General features: G+C 40.0%; 1 protein-coding gene across 3 annotated transcripts in view; it reads right to left on the bottom strand.

Moving 5' to 3' along the window:
- Positions 1-18,471: 18,471 nt before the first annotated feature.
- The window catches only part of caskin2 (CASK interacting protein 2), a 134,150-nt gene continuing 127,487 nt past the window's right edge, over positions 18,472-25,134 (bottom strand). For all 3 annotated transcript variants that reach the window (XM_080446445.1, XM_080446446.1, XM_080446447.1), the window contains 2 exons: positions 24,615-24,921; positions 18,472-24,170 (listed from right to left, as the gene is read on the bottom strand). In XM_080446445.1, the coding sequence (XP_080302571.1) occupies positions 24,074-24,170; positions 24,615-24,921 (404 nt within the window). In that variant the 3' untranslated portion in view covers positions 18,472-24,073. The remainder of the gene's footprint in view (positions 24,171-24,614; positions 24,922-25,134) is intronic.

The raw sequence follows: 25,134 nt of genomic DNA, 5'->3' as shown, positions 1-25,134 counted from the left end.
GTCTCTTGACCTCCTCCATTTCACTCTCAGTGGTGTTGAGGCTCATTTCTAGGGTGTTCAGCTGAGCAAGGAGGGCTGAAATCATCCCAGCATTAGCATTAAATCATTAATAGTTTACATTTAAAACATAACATTAATTTGAGTGGTTAATGTGATTTGACCCAATCATAAAGCTTCCCTTGTCAAACACACACACACACACACACACACACACACACACACACACACACACACACACACAGTATATAAACAGTATTGTATAGTGTGTGTGTGATTCAAATTACCTTCCTCCATCTCTGTGCCGTTCACCTTGACAAACACTGCAGAGAAATAACACATTTTCTATTATAAAAATGTTAAAATTCACTCATTAAATTTCCTATAATGAAGGCAATGGATAATGATGTTATCTAGCTATAATATAATAATGAGAACACACTTTTATTAGAATTAATTAAAATGATGATAAATAATTTTTATGCGTTAAAATGGCTATTTCTGAGGATATCATGAAGCCTCGTTCCAATAAAGAAATGTAAAGGGTACTTTTTACCTATTCAAACTTGAAAACGGGTCAAAAAAGACCCTAACACAATGGAAGGGTTAAGTAATCTACTGATGACAAATAGGTAATTCCAAATTGCCTGCAGAAAAAGTAGCCATCTGGCTTATTATATATATGTAAGCCAGTACAAGCTACAGTCCAAATCAAGTCTCTGCTTTTTGAACTAGTCTATTTATTTATTTGTGTTTTTGTGTAAAAAATGTTACTTATTCTATCGACACTAAATCATGCACAATGTGGTATTGCTATTTGTTCTGTTGTTGTCAATTTGAATTGTTACATTAATTTAGCAGAAACAAACCTGTTGATTATTATTAAACATCTGCATCAGACAGCGTGGCTAGTATTGAAATAAACACATTATGCAATTGAGACGTACAAGATGTGCCTGTAATAAATCTCACACTACTAGGGCAGCCGGCGGTTCCACGCGCCACACAAGGTGCCCTTTTTTAACTTGAGAACCTGCCCCTCAAAATGTCTGTGCACGCCACAGAGAGAGAGAGAGAGAGAGAGAGAGAGAGAGAGAGAGAGAGAGAGAGAGAGAGAGAGAGAGAGAGAGAGAGAGAGAGAGAGAGAGAGAGAGAGAGAGAGAGAGAGAGACTGGAGTTAGAAGACCTCTGAAAGTCTTATGTCAAAGAAATGTATCTTGGTGCAAAACCACTTGAAAAGAAACACGCCCAATAGGCCTACATATGAACTGTTTGATTAGAGTCTGCTAGAGCCATGAGCTGCAGTGTGTTTGTGATCACGTTACATGGCTGAGCCAAAGCCACCTCTTAAATATCCCTACCTCACTATGTCATTGTGTTTTATATCTGTATGTCTTAATTGTTGTGCGTGTAATCTCAACATCATTACTAATGAGGGTAAACATCAATGCTCTTTTCAAGAATAAATAAAGGTTTCAATCAATCTCAAGTGTCTCAAACTAGATAAGAAGACCTTTATTGCTAGAAGAATACATTCCGGATCATGTAATAATAATAATACATTTTATTTATAACGCACTTTACATTCTCACGAATCTCAGAGTGCTACAATTAAAAGCAAGGCATAAAAACAGCATAGGCAACAAAACAATTACAATAGACCCAACTAGGCTAAAATAAAGGGCCAAAATTTAGAAATTAAAACTACGAAAAACAAACAAAGTCCATAAAATTAGAAAAATGCTTTTTTTAAAAGGTAGGTTTTTAGTCCATTTTTAAAGGCATCAGTGGACTGTGGTGCTCTCAGGTGGTCTGGGAGGGCATTCCACAGACATGGGGCTGTGTGACAGAAGGCCCGGTCGCCCATGGTGCGGAGGTTGGTGTCAGGGACAGGACAACAAGAAGGTTGGTGTTGTTGGAGCGGAGGCTTCGGATGGCGGGTTTTGGGGTGAGGAGTTATTTGAGGTAGTGGGGGGCGTTGCCGTAAATGCATTGATGGGTGAGAAGAGAAATCTTGTATTCGGTCTGATGGAGATGGGGAGCCAGTGAAGTGAGCGGAGGGTGGGTGTGATATGGTCATATTTTCTCACTCTCATCAGGACCCTGGCATGCACCTGTATTGAATTGAATTGTATTCACTGTACATGCAATTGTGTCAATAAAAAGTTTCAATCAGTCAATCAGTCAATCAATCAATGAATCAATCAATCAATCAGTTTCATCATTGATGACGTAACACCACATATAATGCCATGTAGCCTAAGGATGGTTTTAATAACATATCTTACCAGACTGCAGTATCTACCTGTATATATGGATGGTTTTAATAACTTACCAGGCTGCAGTATCTACCTGTATATATGGATGGTTTTAATAAAATATCTTACCAGGCTGCAGTATCTTGTGTGGCTGTTGCTCCTGAGATGGAGTGTTGACTATATCATCATAGATTTCATCGTTCTGGAAATTCTCATAGTTCACACCACCTGTCTCTTCCATCTCCATGTTTTCAGAGTGGAAAGCCACGGACATGTCTAGGCTATCTTAATGACTTAGATTCTAAAGTGATACGGTCCACCTCTCTACCTTTATGATTTAGATTCTAAAGTGATACAGTCCACCTCTCTACCTTTATGACTTAGATTCTAAAGTGATACAGTCCACCTCTCTACCTTTATGACTTAGATTCTTAAGTGATACGGTCCACCTCTTTACACACACTGAAGTAAAGTGATGTGATGTTGTGTCATCTCTCTTTAATGTCTTTGCCTCTGTAGCAGGATGGGCGTTGGCTCCCATTCTACCCACGGCCCATCCTCCGCCCACTCATCAGTGGGCTGATTGGCAACAGTATTAAAGCAAGGCACCTCCAAACACAGTTAGCTGTCTGTCTCCACACTGGTCTACCATCAGTCCAGGCTGGCCTGTTGGGCTCGCCTGTGCGTCTCATCGCGCATTAGCGCAGGTATGTCTCTCCATCTTGCTGTTTATGCACTTTGCTTTATGCTGCGTGGTACATGGTCGTGAACTTGACCATGACCGTTTGTTGCCCTTTGTAGCCCCGGTGCGTGTCTCCCATCTACTGGCGTTTCGCTCCGGGCGTGCAGTGCTGCTTCACGCTGCACAAAGTGGTATGTTGGTGGTCCTCCTTCTCCGCAGTATAATAAGTTGATTTAATGTCAGGCAGGCACTATAATAACCGTGGCCTTTATTACAGTTTACTCCTACCGGTGTCCGCCGCTGCAAACGGGCCATTGTGGCTTCCGCCTTTGCTGCATAGCGGTACGTTACTGTCTGTCTCTCTGCTCCTGTCTTAATGAATGTTAGTATTATAAATGGTAGAATGACATGGCCGTTTGTTGTTTCAGGCCCCTCGATAACACTGCTGCTTTGCGGGTGGTGGTTTCACCGCACCCATTCAGAACAATCCTACCTCAACGCACCACTCTGAGATACCTCCCGTTTCTAAACTAGTAACTGTCTGTGCTGTGGCTCAACCGGACCTTATACCCTTATATGGGTTAAGGCACTCTCCACCTGTCGCCTCGGTCCTCCAGCTCACAGACAGCCTTGTGGTTTATTCCTTTCGTTTATTTGGTTATTGTTTGTTGTTATTTCTTATTTTGTATTCGTTTATTTGGTTATCTAGACTATAGGCCTACAGACGGCATTCTATTATAATATATATATATATATATATATATATATATATATATATATATATACTCTATAATATATGTTTATATATAAAATATGATACAAGTTAATTCAATCTATATCCACGGCACATATTAACCTTATTTTCCGTCTTGCAGGCCTGTTGCTGGGGACCCCTTGGGGTGTGGGAGCAGGTGACGGCCGCCCAGTTGGGTTGTGGTAACCCCCCCCCCCCCCTTGCTGTGCTTTTAGTGTGAAATACTTTAATTCTGTCTGCTGTGCGATATTGGGGTGCCCCTTCTCTGGGTCGGTCGGCCTGCTCATCCTCCCCCTTACTCCCCAGCACTGGCCCTACAGGCAAATAGGTTTTATTATTAAGTGCATTGTTTTTAGTTATTGAATGTCATGCTCTTTTATTATTGAGGTTAAAATAAAGCTTTTTGTACTTTGTATAAACACCGTTTCTGCCTTTATACTTTATTTTGCAAACGAACTTGTGTGAGGAGCAATATATGTTCAGGTGGTTGGTTTACATTATAGATATTTCCTGGGGTGTAACTCCCCAGGTGGCGTAGTTGGCTATATATATATATATATATATATATATATATATATATATATATATATATATATATATATATTAATTCATACCGCCCTGCTACACCTCTCTTTTTCTGGTGCGTTCCTCCCTCACGCTTAGAAACGCTTTATCAGGTTTTTTTTTATGTTTGGTTGTTTTTAGAGAGTCACTAATTATGAAGTATTTACCCAGGAAATATGTGGTATATTATAACATAGTGTTGGTTAATTATCACTATAAATGTGCAGGTGAATACAAAGAAACTAGAGTTGTAAAGAAAAAAAAATCATTAGCCATTAACTGATAGTTGCCAACTTCAAATGTAAAAGAATTGGCCTCCTGGTGGCGCTATAGTAGGGAAATGTTGAAAGGGTGGCATTTGTTCCTCAATGTGTGGGTGCAAAGTTTCACCGCAATCGGATGCTGCGTTCATGATTTAAGGCATTTTGTTCAAAGTTTAGATGTCAATCTTAGCCAATCAGGATGTAAAAAAATGTTTATTTTTAAATTTTATTTAAGTCGGCCTCCTGGTGGCGCTATAAAAAAGTAGATGTGAAAAATGCATGGCAAAGGTTTTTCCTTGGCCTCTAAGGAGTGCACATACAAAGTTGTATACAGATCAGTGCAGTTATAGGTAAAAACATTCATTATATCCTGTTATATCGTCACCATGAGGCTGATTTGAAATATTTCAAGTGGCATTTCTTCCTCTGCCTAGTGGGAATGTACGTGCAAAATACAGACTGAGGGGACGGAGGGGACGGAGGGGACGGACGGACGGACACAGACAGACAGACAGGGTGCAAAACATACTCTCTCACCATGCCTTTCGGCCTGGCGGAGACAAATATGGTTAAAACTGTCAAAACAAAATATTTTTTGTTAAAAAAAAAAGCTAATCCTGTTGGCTCCTTTTGCCAATTCAGAACAGGGAAAGGCTGCTTTCAGCTTTGGTGCACCTGAGTCTTGGAACCTTTTGCAACAAGAGCTTAAATTGAATACCCTAGTATCTATTGGCCATTTTAGGAATCTATATAATAACCGTGTCTTACCCATATGCAACTGTTTTAACTGATTGATGTTAACATGCAATTGTTTTAACGGTTTGTGTCAACTTTATTGTTTTTCTTGTTACTCCAATGTTATTTATGTGTGTAATCTCGGCATCATTGTAAATGAGGGTCTCCCTCAATTGATCGCTCCGAGAATCTTAAATAAAGGTTGGATGAATGAATGAATAAAAGGTTAAAGCACTATATTGTGATAGTAGTCATGGCGAGTGTTTGTTCAGTAACAGGTGTATCCGGATCATGATTAGAGTCTCCCCAGCTCTTTAATAAATATAAACTACATTCTCAAGTGGGTTGGCAAATTTCAGCTAATCAGTAGACTGTATCCATTTATCAGCTTCAGTTTTCCATTTCCAATGTTGTCTGCTCATTTCTTTGTCATCTCATCCTAATCCATTTCTTTATCCTGTATCAGGGGCGGACTGGCCATTTGGCATACCGGTTATATGCCCGGTGGGCCGCTGGGCCGGTGGGCCACCCAAATTTTTTTTATATATTTTTGCTCCCGTTTTAGGATTATTACGGTCATTTCCGGGTCGTGCGGGCCAATTATTAGTTACGTTAATGTTTGGGTTGGGATGCTTTTCAGCTGTGGCGTAATTTACACAGGGTTGCTGGGTAAAAAACAGTGAAACGCCCTCCCCCCCACCCCCACCCCGTTGATGAAACGGTCCAGGGGGTGGTGGGCCAGTCCGGACCAAAATGCCAGACTGAATTTTGGTCCCAGTCCGCCCCTGAGCGTCATACTGCGCAAGCGTCAAACCCATTCTGTCAGGTCTCGCTAGGGCGCGCCTCACTAGCCAACACACAAGAGGGGGTTGGGGTGTGCTGAAACCAGCGCACCCCGAAACAACAGGTTGAGAATTGATTGCATGAAACAATCACCTGTGCATCCAGTCTCAATGTTGGTAAACAAATAATTGGTCTATAGGACCTCTCCAACCATGGACTCTCTCTCTCTCTCTCTCCTCCCTGGAAGCAGGATCTCTGCTTAGGGTTGTCACCTGGCCTGTGGGGCCTAACCTTTTTGTTTCAGTTACCTTTACACACCTTTTTTATACAACACTCACACAGCACATTCCACACACCCATACACTGCAGACAATACTGATTACTGACTTGCTCACATCTCATACACATACATAAACAATCAGGTTTATGATTATTAACCATTCTATAATTAATTCAGATCAATAAATACAATTTAAACGTTTGACTTTGAATGGACTCCCTTGTTTTGTTTTGTCATGTCATTCCCTAGTGCATGACACCCAACACGTTGGCTATTTTGGAAAGTCTTTGAATAGGGCTTAAGTAGTTAAAGTCACGTATATAAAGATATATACAGTATATCATGAATAAGACCATAAGGAGTGGTTATTTCAATGCAGTGTGTATGTACAGTACATATGGTCACTGTGGGTAGAACATCAGTCTATGTCTATGTTCACTCATTCACACCCAGTACAGATGTCTAGTGGCAGAATCTAACTCAATCACTACAGTGTAAGACTATAACTATTTTATTTCAGTTTATTTTTTGATTTATCCTGGTTTGGTTCTTGACCTTTAATCTTACCTGTATCTCTCCTGTGTTTCGGTCTTACTAATGTTGCTGATGACACCTGAATTTCTAGTAATGACATGAGTCATGGAAACCCTAATCTCTCAAGAACAGATTCTGCTCTGCGTTTGAATCTGTCGGTAGCCGTGTTGACAACCTGTGCGCATTGGTTTCAAGTGGGTGTGCCTTCAGATCAGGAAGCAGGCCGCGCTTTACCCAATCAAATGTAGTGGGCGGGATTCACGTGTCCGTCGATCCTTCCCCACTCGAAACAAACCAAAACTAATTTAACAATAGCGTCCACGGAGCAGACAAAACCACAGAAAGATATTCACATTTTAACTTGCTCTTTCATCATAGAAACAAGTGGGCTTATAACCAAAACGATCCATGTTCTCTGGGAGAAGTGGTGTTAGTGTTCCGTGTAGAAATATTGTTAGAGGGAATGAAAACATAGTCGCACCACCGGAAGTGATGCGCTGAAGGCAGACCAAAACCCCAGTTTCCTTGCGCACGGCAAGGAAATTAGAAAACAAGGAAGGGACAGCCTAGGGGGCTGGCCGACGCCATTGCTTGCATAGCAGACGCCATTGATGCTCATGGGAGCCAAAACTGGAACAGGAAGTTTCGTGAAATACTATGAAGTCTATGGCAGCCATCTGGATCAGCTTGTGAACAAACACTATTTCTGAACGATTGTGTCCTTTGTCAGATAATCGGTTCAGGAATATAAAAGAAGACATATCACAGGTTTTTATCCAATCAATTCGGATTTTTTTAGCACACTGTATAATTTTATTGAGGCATCTAAACAGCGGCATGTATCCTTCATAGACTGTATAAAAATCGTCTCTGGCAGTGTTGCCAGATTGTGTGAGAGAAATAAGCAACCAGGTCTAGGAAAACAAGCCCAAAAGAAGCACCGGGGGCCAGGGGTCTTCAACGTTTTCCCAAACTGATGGGGAGATGGAGCAGGGACCCCCTACCTTACCTCGACCCCATATATTGTATAATTATGTATACAATTGTGTTTCATAAACATACATGTTATTGTGCATCAATACTAAGCTATTAAAAATAGACAGATTAATATATTCGTGCTTTTATATTAAACATACATGTACAGGGTACAGTGGGGTGGCCGCACTGCCATTTATAAACATACCTTATTAACCGAGAACAACAATCTGTCAATTGCACAATAATCATGTATACAAGCTATTCAAAATGGGCAGAATCATTTATAGATATTATCATTTATGTAATACATTAATGTGGAAAATGTTTTTAAAAAATATATGAAGACAAATGGATATTTAAAAACATATATATATATATATATATATATATATGTATATATATATATATATATATATATATATATATATATATATATATATATATATATATATATATATATATATATATATATATATACACATTATTTGTATATATATGTATATATAATTTATTTGTATTTTTATCGTCTAATCAAGCAACAATTTCGCGGACCCCCTGCAGTACCTCGTGGACCCCCTAGGCGTTGCGGACCCCTGTTGAAGACTTGCACTAGGCCATTATGAGCACTTTAAACCTTTACTGTATACATTGAAAATAGCCGATCTACAAGCTCACAGCGCGCTGTGAGCTTGTAGATCTGCTATTTAAAAAAATCTTGAAGTAAAATGTGAAATATTGAGGATTTTTTAAACACTAACAACACAAATCTGGTACGGGGCTCCCTGGCACAAAACATTTCAGATGGGGGTTTAGGACAAATAGCCTACATATTAATTTGAGGGTCCATGACATAAACATAATTAAGAACCACTGGTTAAAATAATTTTTAAATTGTGAAGCCCAAGTCCAAATAATCAACTACACTTTAGAAAAAAGCCCATAAAACCGCAACTACCAATATTTACAAGCAACTTCACAGGAAAATAAGCCCAAAGTCGCTTATAATAAGTGGACATGGCAACACTGGTTTCTGTCTCGGCAGTATCGCCTACTTTGTGCTCTTTAGATAGCTCAATAAACTTATGCAGTGGACACATTGAAAAGCAACACAGCAGAAAACAATGTGTGATATGTCTTCTTTTATTTTCCAGAAGCAATTACTTTACAAAGGTCTCAGTCATTCAGAAATATATTTTGTTCATGAGCTGATCCACCGGGCTCTCATTAACTCCAATGCATTCCACTGAACTCACGGCTGCAGTCTGGCTCCCATGGTGCGACGAATCTGCCGGCTGGAATTGCATGATAGCGAAAATGACGTATGACCCTACCTTCTTTAAATATATCTTGGCGCACGGGTGCTACGTCAACTTCCTCCCAGAGCCAACTGAGATAGTCAAAAACAGCAGAGGGCGCTGTTTTTCCTTTTCATTTGGCGCTGGGTTCCCAGATTGTGGAAACCCAGACACACTTCAAACTTTCACAGTGGTCATGTAACATGACCACTGTGAAAGATTGAAGTGTGAAGGTTTCCTTCAATCCTTGTTAGTGGCTTCTGGTTGTTTAAAGACTCCTACATGCTAGGATGACTTGTTAGGACTAACTGTGAGAACAAGGGTTGATCACCCGATCAGGACTTGTTTAAATGTTGCTCCTAAAACACTGCACACGCTATAGCTGATAACCAGCAGATGGTGCTGTTCTGCACCTGTCTGACAGCAAATAACTCCATACCATGCTGGGTGAATATGTGAATGAATAATGAATAATATTCTCAAATTAAACCACTAAAATTAGCACATAATAGGCAGGTTCATTAAACATGGGAAAACAAACAAAAAGGATGGACTCCTTTCCCACTGCCAGTAAATATATAAAGTATGTTATGAAAATGTATAAGGAGCATATGTTCCTGTTTTTGTTGCTGGTGTATCACATTATAGATTTAACAGATTTATTTGTCACACTCAGACATGTGTGAAATGTTGATGTGACGTGCCCCACCACACTGTGCTAATAATAAAAACAACAAAATGAAATAAAAAGATAGAACACAGGGAATAATATGGACACAGTTAAAGGGCAAGACCACTTTGTTAGAGGTTTGGGTTGTGTAGTTACCTTGCCATGATGTAACTGCTAAAAGAGTGAATTTGAGAGCTGTTTAACCTACAATGTAAGTCAATGAGGAGCATATTTTGAATTATCAATTTCTAATCAATGGAGCAATTATTTTTGATTTCTTGTCCACCTTTGGATTTACATCATGGCAAGGTAACTACACAACCCAAACCTCTACCAAAGTGGTCTTACCCTTTAAGTGTATCATGTATCAAGAGTAAGGTGTGTGTCAGTGTGTAAATTGTGTGGCGAATTATGATCATGAATAACCAAATAACCTGACTGGGAGCGCAGAACCAATATTAATATATTAAAACAGACATTTAAGGATTGTCTACAGCAGTGGTTCGCTGAGGAAGTGGTGTGCTGAGAGTCCAGCCTTGGGATTTAGTGCCAACCAGTTTACTATATCAGTACTTTATACCGTGAAAATTAGAAATTCTTAACACTTTCAACCTGGCGTTTGTATTTTTCCCCAAATGTCAAAGATTTTGAAAATAGCCAATCTACAATTCAATTCAATTCAAACTTTATTCCAGACACACAGGGGGTCCATAGAGTACATATAAATATCACACAATAAACAACAATACATTAAAAAAAAGAAAAAAACATAAAATCATACATAGAGGCTGACTCCAGTGTTTACGCAACCGGATTCAGCTCCTCCCAGGATTGACTATTACCTCAATAATACTGTTCCAGGACTCATCCAGGCGAGACATGAATCCATACATAGAGTGTCTTAAGAGAGCCTCACAAGTGTGGATTCCACATGTTACAAACAAGTGACTGGCACTATGCCATCTTGGGACCTTAAGTAGTATCCTCGGGGCATCATTGTATGCCACCTTAAGCCTCCGCAATCCGCATGCTACCCTTCTTGTACAAGCGTGTGCACTTGTAAATCTGCTATTTTCACTATGAATACAGTTGTGTGTAGACACTGAATCATATACTAACTTACATGGTTGTATCTGCTGTCACTGTGTGAAAGAGTTCATGTGAGGACTTGTAAAGCACTTTGAACAGTCAAAGTTCACTCTGAGACCATAAAAATCATCACCTCTTCATTCCATTCACTCTATTGTTCTATCTAAATATATTAAATGAAAGACGTGCCTTGACATTGACACATCTCATTCAAATATGTGTGGAACATGTGTATTATGCTTAATTTACTCTTAGTTGTGTGCCGATGTCGGGCGCTGGAAATAGCAGATCTACAAGCTCACAACATGTCGCATGGCAACGCATTGTGAGCTTGGAGATCTCCTATTTTCATTGCGCAACTAAATATAAATCTGGCTTTAGATTATGGGAGAGTTTGTGTGAGTAAGAGTATGCATGCCTGTGTGTGTCGGGGTGTGTGTGTGTGTGTGTGTGTGTGTGTGTGTGTGTGTGTGTGTGTGTGTGTGTGTGTGTGTGTGTGTGTGTGTGTGTGTGTGTGTGTGTGTGTGTGTGTGTGTGTGTGTGTGTGTGTGTGTATGGGTGAACTTTGCAACAGGTGTGTCAAAGCTCCGCCTCTTGCCAGACCAAGGGCGTACCGTCATAGAGGCCAATGGGGCCATGGCCCGGTCTGGAAAACTCTGCTCCCCTATTTTTTTATATATATTAAATTTAAAAAAAAACGGCGCAGTAGCTCCGCAGCCTCCGCCCACCCCACCGTTCCCATTGTCAAGCGGCCCCAGCCAGACATGCTAATTGCCTCTAATAAACAAGTAGTGATCTCTGTGGTTGTGCTAAACATGTTCTACAGGTTTTGGCTCTGCTGTCTGCCCTTATTGAAATGAAGGGTCGCTATGCTGTGTCCCTCTCCCTCGTCCTGTGTGCACTAACAGTCACTGCATGCACTGAATACCAGTGGTGGAAAAAGTACTCAAATTTTTTACTTAAACAAAAGTATCAATTCTGCGATGTAAAAATACTCTGTTACAAGTAAAAGTAAGGTATTCAAAATGTACTTGAGTAAAAGTAGAAAAGTATTGGTATCAAAATGTATTTAAAGTACCAAAAGTAAAATTAGGCTACTCATTATGCAGAAGGTCCCATTTCACAAGTTTTCAAATGTGAAAAAAAAGTTTTCTAACCCTTGATACTTTTACTTAAGTAAAACATTTGAGGATGGAACACACTGAGGGATGGGTAGAGTGTTGTTAATGTTGTTTTATGGTCATTTAATGAATTAATTAAGCAAAAAAATCGTGCGCGCTTCGCGCGCGTACAAGCCCGCAACGCAGTGGGTGGGGGGCCGGGGGGAAGGGGGGAGTCATTAAGAATCTTGCCCGGTCCACGTTAGAACCCACCGTACACTCCTGTGCCAGACTGTTCAGAGACGATAAGATTCACCTTCAGATCAAACACAACTTCCAGTGAGGAGGACAGACTGTCTTTCCACAACTACAGGAGGGAATTCTGACCCAGACCACCGGAACCTGCTGCTGACTCTGTCAGCTGAATGGACTTTAACAAGGACCTGGATTCACACTGAAAATAAACTTCATTCAAACATTCTAGAAGAGGGAGTGTTACCACCACTGACTGGCTGATTTTGTGTCTTGAGTAGTGCGTGTGTAGCTTCACTCTGAGACAAAATGGCTTGACTACTGGGTCTGTGTCCTGGGTTCTGAGGGCTTTAACTCTGGGACTCACAGCTGGGATGTTGAGGTTGGAGACGATACATTCTGGTGGCTAGGTGTGTTAGCAGAGTCTTATCAGAGGAAGGGGAACAGAGGGGGCAATACTGGAGCATATTTTTATCTCAAGGTAAATACTACACATGCTCCTCACCAGGGTCATCCACTGTTCTCACAGTGAAGCAGAACCCCAAGAAGATCAGAGTCCAGCTGGACTGGAACAAAGGAACACTGTCCTTCTCTGATCCTGATACTAACACACACATACACACCTTCACACACACTTTCACTGACACACTCTTTCCATTCATTCACGCTAATTGTACTCTCTCTCTGAAGATGTTACCATGGAAGATCAGTGTAACTCTGGAACCACGTAGTTAAACATGATGATGGTGATGATGATGATGATGATGATGATGATGAACATGACATGAGTCTTTAAAGGGGGAACAACAGTCAAAATTGTATTCTATATAATGTTGGTTGAGGGCAGATGAACATGTTGATGTCATCAACCATGGTGCCCATGGTATAGAGCGTCGCAGTTCCCGCCCACTTCCTGTTTTTTTTGGTGCCGGAAGAAAAAACTCAATGCATTTTTCCATTGACATTTCCAAAAATATTTATATCTATTAATTTAAGCCTCGAATCAAGCCATCACGAGATGACATGAATCATGACCATAAAACGTTTTTTTCTGTGATTTTTTTTTATTTTATATTTAATTATATGATATACTATATTTAATAAATACCCTTTGTTTTGCCGTTTTCAAAAAAATAATAATCACAGAATCAAACGTTTATGGTCATGATTCATGTCATGTCATGATGGCTTGATTCGAGGCTTAAATTAATAGATATAAATATTTTTGGAAATGTCAATGGAAAAATGCATTGAGTTTTTTCTTCCGGCACCAAAAAAAACAGGAAGTGGGCGGGAACTGCGACGCTCTATATGATCAGTGGTGTAAAGTAACTAAGTACATTTACTCAAGTACTGTACTTAAGTAAAATATTTAGGTATTTTTTACTTTAGTGGAGTATTTCCAATTTCCAATTTTACTTCTACTCCACCACATCTCAGAGGCAAATTTTGTACTTTTACTCCACTACAATTATGTGAAAACTCTCTTTTCTTCTCAAAATCTTTTCATTAGGTTTTTTAGACAAAGCCCAGGGGCGAGTATACTGAAGTATTTGAAAACTCAAGTTACTAGTTTCTTTGCAGGTATACATGATTACATTATAAAACATATATTAACCACTTTAGCCCTATTTTATACCTAGGCTATTTGAAAATAGCCGATCTACAAGATCAAAAGGCATCGTATCGCGACGCGTTGTGAGCTTGTAGATCTGCTATCCAGATCCGGATCCAGATCTTCAAATAGTCAAATCAACAGGAAGTTCACATTTTTATTAAAAAAACAAACAGTACTGGGTTTGGTGATGCTCTATATTGTCTGAATTAGCTATGTTTGGGTTCATTTATGTGCTAAAAGAGTGACTTTGAGAGCTGTTTTACCATACAATGTAAGTCAATGAGGAGCATATTTTGAATTATCAATTTCTAATCAATGGAGCAATTATTTTTGATTTCTTACCCACCTTTGGAGTTACATCATGGCAAGGTAACTACACAACCCAAACCTCTACCAAAGTGGTCTTACCCTTTAAGTAAAACATTTTAGTACTTTTTCCACCACTGTATATGATACATTTATCACTAATGCTAGCAATAATCACAGGATTATTTGAATGATCTTAAAGGAGTCAAGGTACTTAAATATAAAATACTCATATTATGAACTTTCTTTCTGTTTTACTTTACACATTTTCCTCATAAAATATAGAATCACCACTTTGGATGAATCTCAAAAGGTTTTAATTAAAATTTTCATTCATGATCTTTTGACATATTCTGCTGACATAAAATAATTTAGCAATATGACTGACATGTTTTGCTCTGAGTTCTAATTAAATTATATTGTCAAATAAACATCTACCACACATCTCTTATGTGATTTGAGTTCAGTTGCATCAAAAAGCAATATTTGTTCCACATTTATGACATTTTATATGATGGTTATTCAGAGGTCTGTCTGTTAAATATTACATTAGTTTTATGAAACCACAAGGCCTGAGGTAAACTATGAACCCTGCAGTCACTTGAATCAAAGATAATACAATGACAATACACACAGAATAAAATAATAAAACTTAGAGGTATTGTAGGTTAAAGATTAATTTGGTCACTCACATGACCATTCTGAAATGCTGCTTGACACAATAATTGTGTTTTTAACAAAGTTTCTACTGATATTATTCAGTTGAGACTATGTCATTTTCTTCCATGGGAACCTGATAAATATGTTTAAATAAGAGCAGGGAAACATTTACATTGACATCAATGTATTGACATTGACAGCAAGTATAAAATCCAATCCTTTAATTCACTGTCAGTTTAAGGCTGCAGAACACATTGACAACCATATCAGATTCATTCAATTCAAACCATTATTTATTCTCGAAAGACATTGAGGTTGCCCTCATTTGCAGTGTCATCGAGTATACAGTACATCACAGTACAATTTCATTTTCACATCAATATTCACATCAATGATAAAACAAAATTAAACAGAAACTTTCCCCTATCGTGTGATACAATACAAGTTTAATTAGCATATATATATATATATATATATATATTATTATATATATATATATATATATTATTATTATATATATATTTTTTAATGTAAACTAGAAAAACAATATCACACTTGTTTAGTTTAAAAAAAAATAGCTGATCTACAAGCTCACAACGCATCGAGATGTGACGTGTTGAGCATGTAGACTGGCTATTTTCACTATTTATGAAAATGTGCCTATCACTGCCTCAAATAAGGACGGCAGGTTTAAAGTGGTTAAAAATGTCTGTGAGTTTTATAAATAATGAACCAATTAAAAGTATTATCAAGAGCTTGTGACTAAATAATATCTACATTGGATCCATTGAAACACAGGTTCTTTTTTCCCATTTCCTGAAAAGTAACAATTGGACATACAAGGTTTTTACCTGACAGCAGTAGTGAGGATTTTTGAAGCAATAAAAGGTGTATTTTTTGTGTGAAATCTATTATATATGATAACTGGACGTTTGTACTAGATTTAATCACATTTCCTCCAGACGTTCCTGATATATCACACTCACACAAATGAGACAGACAAGGGGTCGCAATGACTGTGACCTTTAACCACCAGTTCTAGCATAAAAGACAATACAATATATAAATGAAACAATAAAGCCCCCAAAATAATACAACAAGAAGGGGAAAGGTGATTCTTTGTTTGTTGATTGTTTGTTTTCAGTAGAGATTTAAAGATGGTGCTGAATTTGTTTATCAGGCAGGGTGTTCCACTTTTAATGACTTGCTCTTGGCATCTTAGTTGTCCTTCTGCTGATTTCTTGTTGTTTTGTTGTTAATCAAGTGCCCAAAATAGGGACACCAAAAGTGTTTAACAAAATAAGTGTAGAACAGATGGGAGGATTTTCATGAAACCTGGTGGTGATAATGATCAGTAGGCTAACCTGAAGAGATGACTGACTTTTGGGTGGAAAAGGTCAATGGCACCATGAGTTGGTTGAAGTATGAACTGTACAGAGTGCAATATTTATAGTTACTATTGTTGTTGTTATTGTTATTATTATTATTATTTCGGCTGGAATATTTGCTGAATGTCATTCCCCTACTCTCGTCTCATTTACTGTGTCTCTCCACTGTCATTAAAGGCTTACACATGCTCCATAAAAATACATTCTGTATCTGTGCTACAGGCTGCTCAAACATACTGTAGAATGTATGGAAAATCAATAAATCTACACAGTAATCAAAACAGTACACAGGCGGGGATAGGGTTTCCCCGGGTTGCTCTTCTTGAAGTCGGCCACCGTGTCGGGTTGGTAAACACTGAAACTAATCCTCCACTCCTTGTCACCTGTCAAACTGAACACACAAAGTACACAGTCATCATGTTCCCTCTACACCATGTTCCACTGTTGTGCAGTACAGTAGTCTGTGGTAAAATACTGTTACTGATGTCATAAGAACAGACTCTCAACACAAACATAGCTGTAGGGGTTCTGGGTTTGTTCATTCATTAAATCCTATGTACTTCGTTGACTATAGGGTCCCACAGGGGTCTGTAGCCTACTCGGGCCCCCTACTTTTTTCCCTCTACACCAAATCTACAAGTTCATAACACATCGTATAGAGCGTCGCAGTTCCCGCCCACTTCCTGTTTTTTTTGGTGCCGGAAGAAAAAACTCAATGCATTTTTCCATTGACATTTCCAAAAATATTTATATCTATTAATTTAAGCCTCGAATCAAGCCATCACGAGATGACATGAATCATGACCATAAAACGTTTTTTTCTGTGATTTTTTTTTATTTTATATTTAATTATATGATATACTATATTTAATAAATACCCTTTGTTTTGCCGTTTTCAACAAAAAAAAAATCACAGAATCAAACGTTTATGGTCATGATTCATGTCATGTCATGATGGCTTGATTCGAGGCTTAAATTAATAGATATAAATATTTTTGGAAATGTCAATGGAAAAATGCATTGAGTTTTTCTTCCGGCACCAAAAAAAACAGGAAGTGGGCGGGAACTGCGACGCTCTATTGTGATGCGTTGTGACCTTGTAGATCGGCTGTTTCGTCGAATATTCGCCTCTTTTCACAACTATTATGACATGCCCACAATAGGGATGCTGGAGTGGTTAAATAATATGTTTCTATAATAGTTGTATCTAAATGGATGTGAAGTCAAACGCACTGTGACATTTGTGTATCTTAAATCAAAAGTTTGGTAAAAACATTACCTGGATGCTCCTCCGTCCAGCAAGTTTGATGATTTGACTGTGCTGATATTGATACATTTAGGCTACAACCAGACCAATTTATCAGTCTGGCCATTATTTGACTTTTTTTTAGGAAGTATCAGCTGTTATGCAGTCATCTTATTCCCACTTTCGATTTGAATTCGATTTTATAGGACATGTCCATGCCCCCCATGGACATGCAAGTTTGGGTGACCACAAACAAACTGTCAAATTAATCTTTTATGAGGGGACGGACCTATCTTACATTCTAGTTTGGTTGAATCCAGTGTTGTATTGGTGAATCTATCTCTGGTGGGACGCTATTTTAAAGACGTCACGCGCACGTCGTCAAACACCACTACAGGTCACACAATGGATAATTGATATGCATCTAGGCTCATTCCTATGTTAATTCATGCTGGTGTGACAACCGGCAGTCAACTTAAGGGTTGTCTTTAATCGATGCAAGTGCGTGTGCATGCTCCTGCTCAAAAGACTGGTGGGACTGCATGTTACCGCGTCCCATGACCAGTGCATCCCTGGTTGACTCAGTCCTGGTAAAACACACACACACACACACACACACACACACACACACACACACACACACACACACACACACACACACACACACACACACACACACACACACACACACACACACACACACACACACACACCCCTCCACTCTGAATCCCACTTTTGTCACTTTCAGCAAATTGGTCAAGCAAGACATCCAGAACCTTGTTAAATCATCAGATGGAGTAACTACTGTAAGCACCACAATGTGACAGTAGTTAAAAAATAGTTTTAGATGAACTAAGACAGAATAACGCAATTATTATCAAGCCTGCAGACAAGGAGGGCTCCATTGTATTCCAAAACACCAAAGATTACTAAATATCATAAATTATGGTTGACTTATGATAAGAATGAAGCTTGAAAAGTGAGAAGACATTTTCACAGAACGTGAAGAGGGTCATATGCACAGGCCATAAGCATGTATTTAATGTGATCTGTAAACAAATGATACAGAAATGCCAGGAGACATAAAACAGAACATCAGCATAAGGGACAGTAATCTGTAAAAGGCTGTTTTATAGTCACAAGACAAGTGTCCGCTGACAAAAAGGACGCATTTTCAAGTCGTGTTGTCAACACATTTTTCAACTGAGAATACGTCATCTTTGTCATCTGAAGCCTGGTTAAGGGTGAGGTCACATATGAGCGCCTGAAACAGTCACATCCTGTTCACAATATTGTTTTTCCAGGGATGGTTTGGGAAGGTGCAGCCTGTGATTTACTGGGACAGGAGTGCTCCTTTTGCTTCACACGATAAACAAGAGTTCTTTCCAACTCAGATGGCGCAGTTGAAGACGTGCGACGCCATTGGCTGCTCAGTGCAGGCACTTATTCGCCCGGTGGCTCGCAGCCAGCATGACGTCCTGGTTGAGGTAACAAAAACAAGCACTCCTCTTCCCACAGCCATCCTTTGAAAAACAATATAGCGTCCTGTTCACTTCCATTCTACGTGAGCGAAGGGGTGTAGCTTCCGGTACAGCGTTGGCGTGTCACATGCCGTCAGGTGTGGAGTTCAACAATTGAACTTCACACACTGTTACAACGGTTGGCCACTCCCCCTCAGTCACGCATGTGTGACCATACCCTTATACTTTTGTCGCGTGACGGTGTCTCACAACAAAGCGCACGTGTCGCATAGCAACAGGTGAGCTTTGAGATTGACTATTTTTGGTGTGACACCGACACACAACAAAATATAAATTCGGCAGGAGAAAAACACGAGACAACATGAAAAACATTCACACATCATTCTTTTCTCTCTAAGGTGCGACTAGACTGTCTTTTCTGACAAACACTGTTGGTCACTGACAGTGCTGTAAGCTCCAAAAGAACACAGCCAAGCCATAGCAGATGCAGCCGCTAGAACAGGCTTAAGGTCAGCTTATATCGTCTGTCGGGTTGAAACCTCATATGTCCAAAAACTGTTACTTTTCAGGATTCAAATTAAAAAATGGCAAAGGTAGCAGATCTACAAGTTCAAAATGCACCGCTTAGCGCTGCGTTTCGAGCTCGCAGACACAAAAAGTTAAAATATGGAGATAAGAGGTTTCGGCACGACAGCGACGACATGCTTTACGTGACAGGTGTTGTACGAAGCGTTGCAGTTACGTCTAAACGACGTTGTGTCACAGAGGCCTTTATACAACAAATTGTTGTTTACATTTTGTGGCGACACCGTCGGCGAGTCGCAGACGGTGTGAATGCTCAAAACTCGATGCGATGCGGTGCGACACGCTTGTCGCTCGAAACATAAACTGACCTTTTACGCCTGAGTTTTACTTTTTGCCGGTGTCACGCACAGAAAATAGCAGATTTACAAGCTCACAACACATTGCGCTGCGACCTGTCGTGAGCGAGCAAATCAGCTATTTTTGGTGCATGACTCAGGCATGAAACTAAGGATAACAGTCTCAACAATAGGTGTGATTTTCTTTTTTCCTGAGGGTGAAACAGAAAGGACAATCCAAGGCAGACATTTCAGTGGGTCACGTTCACACAGAGGTTACCATCTTCACAGAGCAATCAAACATGTCACAAGATTAATAATAAAAAGGTTATAAATGAAGAAAAAGTTCATACAAGACTAAAATACAGCACTAAATACCTTTCTTGTTTGCTTTATGTATTATTACAGCAATATCATGCCAATTATGGAAAGTATATCCATATGATGCAAGCTTGACAAGAAAAAAACTAAACAGAAATACAGTTATGATCAGGTTATTCAGTATGACAATAAAAGGACAATGACAACCCAGGATTCAACATCTTTTGAAGGAAATATTGTAAAGTCTTTTAAAAATATTTTGAGGAAAAAAACTGTACAAAGGACTTTGGTTGAATATGAATTTGCTCCTGTATAATACCTCTAGTATACAATATACATATTTAGATAACTCTTATTTAAATACTAGTTGGACTAAATTAAAATGAATACTTTTCCCAAAAAATAGTGTGTATACAACTGATATCTCACACGCCATATATTCCACTGTACAAACAACCATCTCATAGTGAACAGTGTTGAAGTATAGCTAAACATGCTTTGTCGAGCGAAGGTTTTTCGTCCCTTTGTACAACTCGTTGGCGCCACATAGGCTCTTGGAAAACACAAGACAAAACGTGGTCAGGCGATCACTTGGTACAAAATGGCTAAAATATATATATTTTCTTCTCGGTATTTAAAATATTACAAAGAGAGATTTTGAAATGGTTAGACAATATTTTTTTTCTTGAATTCATCAAAAATAAAAAAATAAAAATAACATGAAAAAAAATACAAAATCCAAGTCACTTGACGGATACAGCTCCATAACGGTTCATTTATGCTCCGTCATACGACAGTGCAGTGCGCTGAATTAGCCAATACAAGCTGACGACGTGACACATCCGTGACGTGTTGTGAGCTTGTAGATCAGCTATTCTCGGTGAGTGACACCATTGTACAACAAAGTATAAACGGATTCAATATGATAGTAGTGTGTGGCAGTAATGTAAAGGAATGCTTCCTTCACACTAGGGGTGGCACTGAACTGGCAACCTCCCTCACAGCCTCCAGGGCATGTCTGTCCACTGGCCAATCACAGCCTCCCTGTCATGTCTCTCCACCGACCAATCACAGTCTACCTGGGTAGGGTTCATGACTGGCAGTGCACAAGGCTTGCCTGGTAAACCCCTCCCTCCGGAAATCTCATTTGTATTTGATTTCAGTAGTGAGTCTAGCAAGAGAGCCTGTTTAGCTTTTTGCCTATGGGCTGGAGCTGGGCGGGAGTAATACGTTGACTGACAACCCCTTCAGCCAATCAGCAGTTCGTTCCCCCACCACCAGCAAGGGGACTTTTGAAAGGGCCATGCCGAAAATAGGTTGCTTTATTCGGATACATGCGTGTCACTGCCCGCCCCTACTGCCGGTTCTCTGAATTTTTATTTTTAAATAGGCTCTGTCATGACTAATTGACAACATATATGAAGTCAAACAACTAAATTCTATCCGAACAATATCTTAAAAGTAAATTCCGTGCCACAAAAAAGAAGTTTGAGAGCGTTTTGAAGATTTAAAACGGAGCGGACACATTTTCAATGGCGGACGTTCCATTTCGGTCGGCTGCACTCGGCTCCATTCGGGTTCACTCGGGTTCCACCTGATTGGCCAACCTCCGCTGTCAATCACACAACAATGAGCGAGGACGCTGATAGGCAAGTCCGTTTTGTGGACGAGCAAGAAACGCCCAGATAAGCCTTCAGGCCAGACCCAATTCCTGAAAATCAAATGCAAATGATATTTCCGGAAGGGGGGGGGGGGGGGGTTTACCAGGCTAGCACAAGGCACCACTACACAGGCAAGCTAGAACCTTTCCAGTGGTTTTCAAACTTTTTGTGCGAGAGGCACGTCTCAAGGCACAACAGCGTTCATATTCTTTCCAAATAACCTCTATAATACATGTTATCAGTGGTGTAAAGTAACTAAGTACATTTACTCAAGTACTGTACTTAAGTACACTTTTGAGGAATCTTTAGCACATTCTGAATTCTGGACTTTTACTTGTAACAGAGTACTTCTATATTGCAGTATTGGTACTTTTACTTAAGTAAAACATTTGAGTACTTTTTCCACCACTGCATGTTATCGCTCTTATTTCACTCAGAAACATTTCATTTTTATTTACTAATGCCAAATTAAAAGTTTAACCACTTAAAGCTGTATTATGTCATTTTAGTTTAGTGAATACAATTTTATTTTGTCTAATCTATATGGTAGAGTATGTTAATACAATAGAACTTAAAAAACTGGGATGTTTATATTTGGTCTTCTATTGAGACATGGAGATCCTGTGTCTATTTCTCCCCTGAGCAAGGCAGGCAGGCTCTATTAGTTCAGTGGTAAAAATGTCAGCGCTTGCACAGGAGACCCGGGTTCAAATCCCAGTAGAACAGGAAAGTTACATAGTGCCACTTTAAGACCTTTTTCATAGAGTGCACAATGTGTGACATCACAATGCGTTGAGAGCTTGTAGACCTGACAATTTAGCAATGTTTTAAAGGAGAAAAAAAAAATTGAATTTCTTCCTATAAAGACATGCCCAAAATAGGGACGGCAGATTCTAATATAATGTGCCTCTGTATTGTGTGAAATGAATGCACACAAAGTACTGACAGTAAAATGAATTATGAGTTATGAATACAAATAATTTGTCACTTTTTGTACATTGCAATAATAATAATGTGCGGTTGTCATATCTGAACTTGTCTCATGGCACACCAGTGTGCCTCCACACAGCGTTTGAGAACCACTGAACGTAACGTAAAAACTGGCGTCAACGTAAAGCCCAGCACGTGCTCCTTCCGATGTCCGAACTTTTCTTTTGGAAAGGGAAGGTGATATAGCTGCAAATTGACGTCCTTCCGAACTTTTGATGGGCGTTCTCAGAACTTTTTTTCACAGAACTAGTGCTCCCTCCAGATGTCCTGACTCTCCCAACTATAAGTTCGGGATGGTTGTCCGAACCGGAAGGTTCTCCGTCGGAAAGAGTGCCATACGCCTATCTGGCCCTCGATTCGTAGTGTTTGTTTCCTCTTCAGATGACCACCAGGGGGGGCATTGGCGCTGTGAGAGACAAGATGCCCCCAACGTTAACACAGCAGTGGTCCATTGGGTCAACAACGTTGTTTGTGCGTCCGTCTGCGAGCACCGTCTCTCAACATTGGGTCTGGGGGACCACCGGGGGCCCTTAATGGACCCTTACGGGTCTGTAACTCAGAGCGTACAAATGGTTCCATTTGTACGCTCTCAGAGTTACTGTAACACCTAGGATTTTACAGTGTGGACCAGTGTTGATTTCGTCGACTAAAACTATGACGAAAACATTTCGTCGACTACCTTTTTTCACTGTCGAAAAATAAATAAAATCTAAATAAAAAACGAATCTATAATGACTAAAACTAAGACTAAATATGTTGACAATATCGTCAACAAATAAAAACTAGACTAAAATGTTAGTGAGGGACTAGTGGACAAGAGATCCAGTACAACTAAAAGACAAGTCATTTCATGTTTGGTTGCGCTCGGGTGTTGCGCTCTGAAAATAGCAGATCTACAAGCTCACAACGCGTCGCGCTGTGAGCTTGTAGATCGGCTATTTTCAGCATGCAACCAAGTGTAAAATCAGCCATTACGACGCCATCAAGGCACCGCCAAAATACATTTTAGTCGACTAAATCAACAGTAGTGTGGACTGGGGGTCCGAGAGATAAAAACAAAAAAGTATCAAATGGGGGGTCAGTTGGTCTAATGCATATCAAACTGGGGGTCCTTAAAACGTTTTTTTTAAACGGTTGAGAATCACTGGTATGTCCCCCTTCAGATCAACCAATGTCTTTTCATTGTCTGGTTCAGAGTTCTGAGAAGGGGACAAGCATTGTAGTGTGTTAGTACTTCCTGAGGTGATGGGGGGTAGGGGGGGGGGGTCACACGGGTGGGTGGGTGAGGGGTGGTAGAGGGGGGGAGGTTTAGTCCAACATGGCGTCCAGCTGGTCTGCCAGGTCGTCAAACATGTTCCCGATGTCGTCCAGGATGGTCCCCGCAGACTTCACCGTGTTGGCTCCACTGTGGGAGGAGAAGAACAACGTCACACGCACGGCATGACAATCGCCACCAAAACTGAGGTCCCGAACTTGTAAATGTATTTTCTGTTTGCTAAAGAGCTGGAGCAGACTCCTGTTACTGAACAAACACTCTAGCAATGATTACCTTCTGAATACAGAGCTGGGTATAGAATTTAACATTTGATTTAAATAACAACAAAAAAAGGATACTTCACCTTTAACTTTAATCATACAATGAACAAGCTAACAAGTAAATATATGCTACACGCATTAACACAACTTTATTTAAATTAACCACTTTAGTCCTATTAAAAAAAATAATAATAATAATAATATGGACATTTGAAAAGAGTTTGATTTTAAACGTAACAAATTGGGACATATGGGCTGCATAACTGGCGATAATGACGACAGCAAAGTCAAACAACGACTATTATGTGTTTACCCGTCGGAGGCGTCCTCCAGGGTGAGTTTTCTCTCCACGGCCTTCAGAGCTGCTTCCAGTGAGGTGCTGGTCTGCTCCAGCCTCTGCTGTTGCACCACCACCGCAGGGGGCTCCGGCCCCAGGCCCAGGGCCGGGCCCACCACACACACCTGGGGCTTGGCTGCTACCGCCGGATAGCTCTGAGGGGCCGTGGCCGGGGCTGGGGCTGGGGGAGCGGGAGTGGAGGGAGCGGACGGAGGAGAGGCGAAGGCCACGCTCTCCACCACGCTGATGGTGACGCCCGGGGACGAGGGCGTCGCCACTGCAGCTGGAAGGCAAGGATGAAAACGTAGTTAAAAACGTGGTTCGACGCAGGGACAATATACAAGCTCGAAACGTGTCGCTTAACGGCGCGCTTCGAGCTTGCGGATCTGCTACTTTTGATGCTTTTTGTGTGACGCTGTAGTGTGATCAAGTAGGCCGTTCATTTACGAAAAAAAACACACAAAGGTAAAATATCGTCACCTTCTTAAACTAATGG

The sequence above is a fragment of the Gymnoscopelus braueri genome (genome assembly GCF_963280865.1).
Source record: "Gymnoscopelus braueri genome assembly, chromosome: 13".
In the NCBI taxonomy this organism is placed as follows: domain Eukaryota; kingdom Metazoa; phylum Chordata; class Actinopteri; order Myctophiformes; family Myctophidae; genus Gymnoscopelus; species Gymnoscopelus braueri.
The sequence above is the reverse complement of the archived record's forward strand: the minus strand, read 5'-3'. Positions and strand labels throughout refer to the sequence as shown.